This window comes from Marmota marmota, unplaced genomic scaffold (assembly GCF_001458135.2).
Source record: "Marmota marmota marmota unplaced genomic scaffold, marMar, whole genome shotgun sequence".
In the NCBI taxonomy this organism is placed as follows: Eukaryota; Metazoa; Chordata; class Mammalia; order Rodentia; family Sciuridae; genus Marmota; species Marmota marmota.
The window spans coordinates 43012778-43024520 of NW_026000057.1; the positions used below are offsets into that span (position 1 = coordinate 43012778).

At 35.7% G+C, this 11743-nt stretch overlaps 1 protein-coding gene across 34 annotated transcripts in view; it reads right to left on the bottom strand.

The window, feature by feature from the left end:
* Nucleotides 1-11743, bottom strand: part of Camk2d (calcium/calmodulin dependent protein kinase II delta) — a 307183-nt gene that overhangs the window by 295162 nt on the left and 278 nt on the right. For 27 of the 34 annotated variants that reach the window (XM_048813823.1, XM_048813817.1, XM_048813819.1 and 24 more), the window contains exons 1-2: nucleotides 11245-11737; nucleotides 9553-9647 (exon numbers count right to left, since the gene is read on the bottom strand). In XM_048813823.1, coding sequence (XP_048669780.1) covers nucleotides 9553-9647; nucleotides 11245-11309 — 160 coding nt within the window. In that variant the 5' untranslated portion in view covers nucleotides 11310-11737. Of the gene's footprint in view, nucleotides 1-9552; nucleotides 9648-11244 lie in introns of all 34 variants that reach the window. The other 7 variants (XM_048813825.1, XM_015484659.2, XM_048813827.1 and 4 more) reach the window with 1 other exon arrangement.

Below are 11743 nucleotides of genomic sequence, written 5' to 3' on the forward strand. Positions count from 1 at the left end.
AAAGGGGGGGGGGGGGAGAATGTCCACATATATCTTATATAATTAAAAGTTACAACATATATAATTAATTGTAACATAGAAGGAGAAATGTGATAGCTCCATAAGAAACTGTAAGAGTTATTTAGAAGGTAAAGGATAAAAAAAAAAAAAATCACTTCTGGCTGGAGATAGGAAGACTAGGAGAGGAAGTTATAGATGGCTCCATAACACTACTAGGTGTACTCACATTCCATTGGGAAGCTAGAACAGGAACTTTCTCCCTTCTGAATATGCTGCCTACTTTGCCTAGACAACCACTGCTCCCTTCTCACTTCACTTATTTACAACACAACCTCATATATCAGTCTTTCCAGGAAATCCCTGTAATACAATCTCCCTGAGCCCATACCTACATGCTCTCAGAAGGCCCGGGGCATACCTCCATTACAATCCTGACAAGCTCTACAGTATTTGCCAGGCTGACTTCCACTCTTAAATACTTGAAGACAGAATCCAGGAAATACTTGAAGATGGAATCACTGTCTTTCACCTCTGTGTTCCTAGAACTTATCAAGATGCCAAGCAGGGTGCTGCTGAAAGGTGAACTTAAAACTTAACTATAAAAATGTGACAACTGTCATCCTGTTTAGGAAACTATTTTAAAAAGTTGAAGCAGGAAAGGAATGGGATGAATGGTAAAAAACAAAGAGGGGGGAAAAAAAACAAATGTGCCTTCTTGAAAGTCTGGAAAAATATGACATCATTCACAGAAAGAAAAAGTCTGTGAGTCCACCTGGGACATGCAGAGTTTGAAGCTGTATTACTAATGAATATACGTCAGCAGAAGACTGACTCCAGATATCACAGAAATATCATTTCCTCATCAAAGTATAGATTATAATTTAAACACTAATGGCATAATGTCGCATCTCCCAACTCTCCATAACTTCTTTATAAGATAAAATTTGATAAGATTTTACTTATGATATTTACATTTAACAAGTTAGTTTCACTTAAGTTATTTTTAGTTTATTTCAATGTATATATACCCATCATTAACGCAATGTCTTCAAAAAGACATCAGAAGAAAATAGTTTCTTGTTATTTAAAAAATCCCAAATTTATGCTTTCCCTTGACCTTAAGGGAGAAGGCAAAATAATATAGTAATACATTAGAAGTAATGCATTTTATTCCATGAGTTTATACACAAAATAAAACAAAGTTTATCTAGATAAAGAGTGCACAGACTTTCCTTTGATCAACTAAGATCTGCCAATTAATTTTAAAACTCCAGGGTATGGAGAAATGAAAACAGGGATGGTGATTAACTCTTAAAAGGAGATAAGGGATGGGAATCAGCAAGGAGCACACAGGCAGCTTCAAAAGTAAGAGGAAAAATCCTAGTTGAGTTAATGTTTACTGGTTGCTTATTATTTTAAAATTAAATGTATACATAATTACATATATCAAATTTTATGTAATAAAAGTTTCAAAATCCCTATGTTGTCAATCAAAAAAGTAGAGCACCTTAGGCAGAACACATAAGTATACATGAATATTATATCACAATATTTCATTTGTGTACTTTTGTACTACTTGTGATACCTAGGAGCTATTCTTCCAATATATATGGAACCTGATAATTTGGGTTTTTTCTTTCTGTTGTTACATTTTTGGTATGAATTTGACGTATTCAATACTGTTGTTCAAGAAACAACAAAAAATTGATTCTGTTCACTAGTTAAACAGGATAAGTGAAAGGAGCAGAATGGCTTTCTGAGTAGGTTTCTCTGGGCTTTGGTTAAAGGGCCAAGTTTTTCAGAAGTAGTGGCAAGTAAATCATTGAAAAGTAATATTAGAGACTTATTGTGTAGTAAGATAATTTTAATCCATGAATGAGGTGAGTTTACCAAAACACTTAACTCTTCTGCAATCATCTTTCTACCATTTTGATAAAATATTTCATTATTTTCCTTCTAGAATATACATGTGGAGGCTGTCTGAAGCCTCAATCTGATCTTATGTTACATGTGTTTTGTAGAAGTAATATTCAATTCCAGGCTGAGACATGAGAATCGCAAGTTCAAAGTCTCAGCAAAAGCGAGGCGCTAAGCAACTCAGTGAGACCCTGTCTCTAAATAAAATATAAAATAGGGTTGGGGATGTGGCTTAGTCTTGAGTGCTCTGAGTTCAATCCCCAAAACCAAAACAAAAAAGAAAAGAAAAAAGAAGAAGAAATAATTCTCAATTCTCTCCTTACAATGGAAATGTATGAGTACAAGACATAGTCTTTTTTTATGAAGGACTCTGTAGCCTAGTGAGATCAGTCAAGAACACACAGGTAAATACATAAAGGTTAAGTTCTGTATAATAATAATTTATGGGATGTGATCATGGAAATGGGCAGTCTTTGTGGCTAGGAAAAAAAATGGATTGAAATTCAGACGCTATTACTTAACTAATTTTGAGGCCTTGTATAAGAGCCTCAGTTTCCTCTTTTTAAAATTGAGGTAATATTCTTAATCTGAGAGGATGCAATGTGCAAATAAATTAAAACAGTCTCTTGTAAATATACACCTGATGTCACTTAGAAGGCACGTTTTATATATAATGACTATCACCATTTCTATTTTTCTAAATTATTATTGATGATGGTGGCATTATTGATTTGGAAGATAATTAAGTTCTAAGGAGACTGTAGTCCCAGATGAGTCATGTAACTAAAAAATAAATAAAAATCAATGATGTTATTGTTCTGTAAGTGTGTATAATTACTATGATAGTTAAGAGATTTATAAACAACATACAAATCCCTCTCCCTCTTGAAACCTACCAGTTTCCCAGTCCTGAAGTAAGAGGTTATAGCAGATGAAGGTCTATGATTTCATCTTAAGAAATGTTGCTCTGTACATCTTAACTATAATCAAAGGAGTTCTTTCATCTTAAGAAATGCCCTACTTCACTTAAAATATTTTATTCTAAGGTGCTAGGGTGTGGCTCAGTGGCAGAGCACTTGCCTACCACCTGCAAGTTCCTGGATTTGATCCCCTACACGGCAAAATTAATTAATTAGTTAATTAATTAATATATTATAAAAATTGCATGTTGATGATTGCAATATTTTTACCATTATGAATAAAATGTCATTTTCCTTATAATCCAATAAGTCATTTTAAACCATTTCTCCAAGTTGTTCACTTAGCCTTTTTTATTTTTGTACCAGGGATCATACCCAGGGTTGCTTAACCACCAAGCCATGCCCCTAGCCCTCTGAGATATATATACATATGTATATATATGTGTGTGTGTGTATTTTTTATTATTATTATTATTATTATTATTATTATTATTATTAGAGACAGGGTCTTCCTGAGTTGCTTAGGGCCTCATTAAGTTGCTGAAGCTGGGTTTAAACTAACGATACTCCTGCCTCAGCATTCCAAGTCACTGGAATTACAGGTGGGCGCCACTGCACCTGACAATTTAATCTTTTTTGTGTTGCAGGGTGAAGCACTTGAGTCTTACCTTTATTGTGGCTTTTAACATTTCTTTAAATCTGTACATATGAAAGCCGTTTTAATTTTTTTCCTAGGCAGAAATAATCTTTTCCGCTGAAAACTCACAGTACTTTATTCATGCTATACTTGCAACTCAATTTGTCTTCTCACATGTTTGTTTGTATAATCTTTATTTTCCTAAGACTCTCCCATTGTAACAGTTCAATATTTATTCAATAAACACATAAAATAAGTAATATGTGACTATGCTTAATAACCTATAAAGTGATGTGAACTATAAGTTACCATTATAAAAATGTTTTACAGTTAAGATATTGCTAATACTAAGTGCTATTACTGTAACTTAAAATCTTTAATGCATACACACACAATGAGTAATTAAAAATCTTTCACATATTTCCGTAGGTAAATAACCGTCAATTAATTGCCAGTAACATATAAAAACATTGTATAACACAGCATACCCTAATAAATGGGGAGAGACAGCGTAGAAAGAAATATATCAACCCATCCCTAGTGGTACTATGAATGAGCCTTGGATTTCAGACTTTTAAAAATAAGTTAAAATCTAGTTAACAAAATAAGTTAAATGCCAAAGAAAATCCCAGTACTTGATTTCTAGAATTCAAGATTATAACATTAAAAGACCCCAAAAAGGTGATATACTACTAAATTTTAATTTTTACATTGAGTTGATTCAGTATGTCAATGGAACTGAAAAGCACTAATCTAACTGTACTAACAATCAAAGTTCTTAGAGGGTCTGCTCTCATATCACCAGTCAGGCAAAGGTGGACATCAGTTATTGATATCATAGTTAGGAATCTGACATTAAGTTTACCTTATTTAACGATGTTTGAATCAAGAAAGGATTTCTATTATTTCCTGGAAACGTGGGTATACATTCTTATTATTTTTACCTTCAGACCAGTTTTGAATATCAATATTCTCATTCACCAAAAGAAAAAAATAAATGTCCAATATCAAGGCCTATGTAAGAACATAGTATAACTAAACATAACCAAAGGAAACAAAATAAGAATTAAACATGCCACTTCTATGACATGTATGAAAATAAAAGACTTAACTTTTTCTGAAAACATTCTAGTCAAGAAACCTTCAAATATTGATTTCTCCTATTAGTTCCAAATTGCCAAATCAATAATGTATAATCAGAACAAACTGATTCATCTATATAGTCTCAATTTTACTTCCAATTCAAGATAAGTAACCACAAAGTTGAGAAAGTATAGTAAGTTCTTGATTGCCTGGATTAAAAAACAAAAAACAAACAAACAAAAAAGCAGCCTGAGTTAGATTTTGACATCCCTATTAAAACACCAAAAAAAAAAAAAAACCAAGCTTGAGTTGTGGCTTAGTGGTAGAGTGCTGGCCTAGTGTGAGTAGGGCACTGGGTTCCATCCTCAGCACCACATAAAAATGAAATAAAGACACTGTGTCCACTTACAACTAAAAAATAAATATAAAAAATCAAAAAATATTACTTAGGGATATGTACATACACACATGTACAACACTAATTTTGTGTACATGGTCAAGTAGTTTTATAGTTCTGATTCATCATGTTCTACTACTATCACCAATTTAGAAATTATTAGGACTAGTAAAAGAAAAAAATGAAATGATTTAACTGCATTATGAAGTTTTATAGAAATATAAAACTCCTTTTTAACTTTAGCAACGGGGTAGAGATAAAATATATTTGTAATAGCATACATTATTTTAAGCTTATGTTTAATTCATTATATTTTATAAAACCAGTAACCTATGGCATATTAGACTATGTAATAAGTGGTTTCTGAGGATCGGGAAATACAATGGAAGATTAATGTCAAGTAGTTATTATTACAATCGGGAAGCTTGAAAATGCAAAATAAATAGAAGTTAAATAAAATGTCACATAGAATATTTCTAAAGACAACCGTCATCAGAACCAATCAATCTACTGGATTCTAAATGGCAATCACAATCCTCCATGGACTTTATGGAATATGAAAACAGCTTATCACTCTGAACACGTGCAAATAGAATATCAAAACAGCAAAGCAAATTAGCACTTGTTAAGCACTCACTTAAACTGCTGGAATCAAAATTATATAATTTCTAATTCTTATGGAGAAAAAATGGGGAAAATTCTATTGCTATTCACCATTTACTAAGAGCAGTGCCCTCTGCTCTCCTCTGCCCCCGCAAAAAAAAAACAAAAAAAAAACCTTTTGAGAAGACAGAGTTTACATATAAAATATCAGATGTTTAAGATATTTCTACACTATTTTTTTAAAAAAGAGGCCAAGTTAAAATCATAAGCCTAGTTAACCTACTTGCTTAATAATACTAATAATGGATGTTCTATGCATGTGCATGCCCATGCAAAAGGAAAGAAATTCTTCAACAGACACTGAGTCTCCCAAATATGGTGTGTGTGACTAACAGCTGAGAGGAAATGCAACTGAAACTGTTTGCTAGAGATCCATTAAAACCTAGGCGCAGAAAAATGCTGGGTGACAGCAAAGTTGGATGTGCAAATTTGTGCAGGAATGTAGCCAAATTTTTCAATTCTCTCATAGCTTAGATTTATTGACAAATGGCCCTTTCTTTTTCAATTATAATGTTACATCTAAAGAACATCAGTTGAGATAGAAAACCTGCCTGGTCTTTAAAATAAATAGGACTAAGGTTTGAATTTACAAAGGCATGGAATTTCAACTAATGCAAACAAAATATGGCACAAAAAAATTCCATGTTGGGCTGAGGATGTGGCTCAAGCGGTAGCGTGCTTGCCTGGCATGCGTGCGGCCTGGGTTCGATCCTCAGCACCCTACAAACGAAGATGTTGTGTCCGCCAAAAACTAAAAAAAATAAATATTAAAAAAAAATTCCATGTTCCATAAAACTTGCCAATGTACCTCTCTCAAATCAGTACCTTAGAAAAAATAGCCATACTGTTTTCACACTTCATTCTACAATTGACTTTGAATGTATTTGTAATTTTTAAAATTTTTCAGCGGACTCTTTGTGGATCATATATTCTCTGAAGGGAATAGGATTAGAAAAAAGTATGTATTTTAAAGCATGTGGTCCCAATACATTAATTTACAGATTTCCTTATGCTCAATCTCTGCTTGTTCTTAGGGGTAAACTAAATACTTAACTCCTTTACAGATCATTTAATAACCACATTTTATTTCAGTCACTTTGTACTTGGTCTCTTCTTTGTTCTCTAGTTGCATGTTTTGAATGTTTTTTCAAAAAATGAAAGCATGATATTTTTCTTTAAAATTTTATAATTTAATCTGGGGGGTTAGATTGTATACATTACAAAGTACAATATTCTATAACCAGCTCTAATTGTGTGATGACCCCAAATAAAGTTGTTGAACATTTTATAGAAAAAGTACTACAATTTTTACAGAATTATTATAGGTAAAAATGACACAGCACTGTGCAATTGAAGAAGTAATCCTCACAGAATTCACTGAATGCTCAAAACACCCCATGAAGCTGGGTGCAGTGGCGCATGCCTGTAATCCCAGCAGCTCAGGTGGCTGAGGCAGGAAGTTCTCAAGTTCAAAGGAAGCCTCAGCAACAGAGAGGTGCTAAGCAACTCATTGAGATCCTTTCTCTAAATAAAAAAAAAATACAAAATAGGGCTGGGGATGTGGCTCCGTGGTCAAGTGTCCCTGAGTTCAATCTCAGGTACCAAAAAAAAAAAAAAAATCCCATGATTATGTTTTCCTATTTTACTGAAAAAGAACCAGAGATGGAAAAAGGTAAGTGATTGAACCAAAGTTACATACCAAGCAACAGGCAGAGCCAAGATTCAAATTGGGCTCTCACAGCTAAATCAAATCCACCACTATAATTATAATGTTCCAATTCTTTCATAAATAATCTAATTTGATCATTACAACAATCTTATTAGAGTACAATAGCAGCTAATATTCACCAAATACATATAACGTGGCAGATACTATTGTTCTACACTGTAGTAATTCATTTGCTGCATGCAAAACTCTATAAGGAAGAGTTTTATTATTACCCTATTTACAGATTAAAAAAAAGAAAACAACTGAAGCTCAGAGAAAAGAGGGCAAAATGCCCAAGATCACATGGTTAGTAGGTATAGATAGGAATCAGAATTCAATCCCGACCATTTGGGTCCAGTGCTAATGACATTCTTCACTTGTTCGTTTTTAGGCAGGTTAACATAAAGCAGATTAAAAAACTTGCCCAAAGTTACCAGAAAAAAAAATGCAGAGGAAGAACAAGAATTTCTTCTAACTCTTCACCCTAGCTACTTTTTCAACATGTAGTGAAATACTCGGAGTCATTAAATCCAGAAAGGGCAAGAAGACTTGGGTACAAGTGGTTTTGTGAAGCACAGTTTGAGAACAGTTGAGAGACACTGGCAAAGTGGCAGGGAGAAGAAATTCCATCAGGCTAATCAGGCTAGGGAAGATTTATCTTCCATAGATTGGAGGCAGAACAGAGTAAAACATACGTAAACATGGACAAGGGTATTTGTCATTCTGATGTAGAATTATGAAGTGGTGTGGATGAAGAGGTATGACTCTAATCAAGGAAATTAGTAGAAGTGCAGCACTAGACTAAGTTGTTTTGAGAAAAGATTTAAAGTGACCAAAAGATTTGGAATAGGTTTCATAATGGCTCCAAAAGAAGTGAGACCCCCCACACTTGTCAAAATGATATAATCCTACACACCAAAAGAAATAAGGTAATCACTGAACAAAATCTACTCATTTTTCTTCTTTTTTTCTAAAATGGTATTCATAGTTTAGCAACTTCTTTTTCATTGTTAACTTACTATGGAGTAGAGACTAAGGAAGGGAGAACATAATTAGCACAACATGTTTCTCATTAGTTTTCATACCAAGATTCTATGATGCTGGTTACTTTAGCAATAGATCTGCCTCAGATGCATATTAAAATCAGATGAAGGAAATTACAACAAAATTCCATTCAAATGAATAAACTGAAATGCCAACTTAAATCTAAAGTACATGTTAAAAGTAGAATTTGCAATGAATTAAAAAAAAAAAAGCACTGGATAAAGGCAATGATCCCAGGACATCAGTAAGAAGTACTTTTGAAAAGCCATGTTAAATGAGGAAAACTGGAAAACTAATGGAATTTCTTCTCTCATTACCTAAAATAAACCAGGACACTGAAATGGGCTTACACTATAGTATTTTGTTCATTTTAATTTCATTTTTATTTCATCAAACCACAAATTCCCATGGAAATACCTCATACACGTGCCCACAATAATTGGAATGCCTAACAGTTCAGTATAAGTACTTTTGCAAGAGTTCAACAAAATAAAAAGAATGCAGTGATATTCCTCCAAGTTTTCTGCTTATGTCAACCGCTATTTTATGATTATTAAATTATCTCTGTGACTGTAAACTGCATGTGTAGAATACATTAAATGATCCCATGTGAAGTCTTAAGTCAGAAGACCACATAAAGATCTAAACTACACACAGGAACATCAAAATCAAGCTGAACTTCTTAGAATATAACAATCATAATTTTTTCTCCTGAAGCCATTACTGTTAAATATAACTTGATGAATTAAGTTCAAGTGTAACTACAATTGAAATATATGATTCACCTGAGCTATGACCTATTTTTCCTCTCAAAAGCAAACAGGAATCATGACAGTTGTAAGACATATTTTTCCATTCCAGGATCCTCTAAAACTTCTTTTACAGTACAGTTAAAAGTAAAATGAACTTATTGACATTTATTTGCTTTACAAAATAGTTACTTATGTTACTGCTCATAACACAGAATTTTAGTGATTTATTAAATAACAACAATTATATTTGGTCATTTATTTTCAAACTGTACAGACCAAGAGGCATTCAGGAAAGAATAATGTCAATATGTAATATGATACCTACATCTAAAATTCAATTATAATTACATGACATATTCTCTTATAAGAAAATCAACAATTAGCATGACAAATAAAAAAATCAACATATATATATGGATGAAAATACCCACCCCTAGCAGAAAGCTTTTTGGTGTTGATAATTTTGGCAGCATACTCTTGTCCGGTAGGGATTTTCATACATCTTCTGACCACTGAGAATGCCCCCCTGGAAACCAATAATTAGCAGGTTATCAATATAATTGGACCTAGCATTCTATTAAAAATTTACAAAACTTGAACATTTTTAACTGATTTGGGTGGACTATTAAATATCAATGTAACACAGCAATATTCAGAAAATGAACAATTCTTCCTGGAAACCCACACCTTCTTAATGTTAAAGAATAAAATCAATTTTATTTAGCTGGAAGCACACATTACTAATCAACAAAATGAAAGGAACTGCCAATTATGACCGCTCTTGTTTGCACATGAAATTTGAAAACATTTTGCAATTCACACTCACAGCACCAAATGCTCTGAGAAAACCTTGCAAAGCACTGAGCTGAGGACGAGCAGCAAAAATCTGCTGCCTATTTATTTTAGTGGGGAAAAAAAATTAATGTGACTCCAAGTAAGTAAATATGGCGATTATTTTCATTAAAATATAAATCTTGAGCACACTGATGTGCTTTAACAAATTCTGATATGGTGATTTCTCCATGTCCTGTTTTAGGCTGGGGGAGGGGAGAGGGTTGAATTAAGCTGCTCTTCCGACATATTCTCCATGTTTTAACAGCAGACAATATAAAAAGGTGGTTTTGACGACATTTAAAAATATTTATTTCCTTCAATTCAACCATATAATCCAACAATGCCTCTGAATGCACCCCTTTCAAAAAAGTGGAAACTAGCGATGGAGAAATTGGATTTGGGTTTGATGCTACATAAATCAACATTCATGACTCTGCCCCTAGGTTCCTTTGCACAGATCCTCAGTAGGTATTCTGTCCTCTTCCTTAACATTTCCAAGTAGTTCTTGCCAGTTAAGCGTAGGAGGTCGTTTATACAACGCTAGGCTACCCTTGGGAAGCGCTCTCCCAGTCTCCAAAGGGCTTTTCCGCTGCCTGTATAAATAAATCCTCCCAGAGAATGCAAAGATGCACACATAAATCCTAGGAAGAATGATGGTGAGCGAGTAATCTAGCGCAAAGAATAATAGCGAATATAGGGCAGAGGGTTGGGTTCTGTTGGGTGGCCCTTTTCCTGGACAGATGTACTGGATGCGAAACAGACTCTACATCAAGCCAAGTTGAACTTTCGGCATCAATAAATATGGCACTGTCTGTGGCAGTGAGCGCTCATTCGTACGTGGGTCAGACTGCGGACAAGCGGGCTAACCAGGAGGCATCTCTATTTACAGAAAACGTGATATATGTTGCATTTTACATGGGTTCTTGCTTCCTCTCCAAACACATACACGCGCGCGCACACACACACACGCACGCACACTTCTGGGGATGACAGCTACAACTGCAGAGACCGTAAATTCACTAAGTCTCTCCCTGCAAGAGGGTGGGGAGCGGGAAAAGGTGGGCTAAGGATTGTGGCAGCGGGCCACAGTCGGAGTAGGGGGCTCTTACCCTCCCCTGTTCCCTTTCCTTACTAAAAGCACCTTTCCCAGAGAGACAAATAAGGGGCCCTCCTCCCTCTCCTCCGGTCTCCAGAACTCCCCTGCCCACACCAGAGGTGAATGGGTCGGGGGCAAAGCGACCCTCCCTCTGCTGGAAAGGGGACGTGCGATGCCGGGCAAAGGCGCTTACTTTCCGAGCTCCTCGAAAAGCTGATACTCGTCGGTGAACCTGGTGCAGGTGGTGGTCGATGCCATCCTCGGTCCGGGCTGTGCCCTGGCTGGGAGCGCGACTGGCGAGAGGCGAGCAGACGCGCGTCTTCCCTGGGACTGGCCCCGCGGCGCTGTCACCCAGAGCCGCCCTCACTTTCCTCGTCCCAAAGTAGCTCACCCGCGAGGGAGTGTGCGCAGGGGCGGGGCGGGAGGGGAGATGACCAGAAAGGGTGGTGTGGGGTCTGCTCCCCACAGTCCGTCGATCCTCCTCCGCCTGTGGGCCTCGCTTCCTTCTTTCCTGGACGCTTCGCCTGTCCCCTTTCTAGCCCCTCTCCCCAAATGTAGGGGGCAAAGTACTCAAGAAGGAGCAGGGAAAGGGAAAAACAGTCGGGCACGGGGCAACAGGCGAGCAGTTGCGAAACGATCCACACCAGGGGCAAGGGTGGAGGGGAGGGAGTCCGAACGGGTGGAGGCGGAGT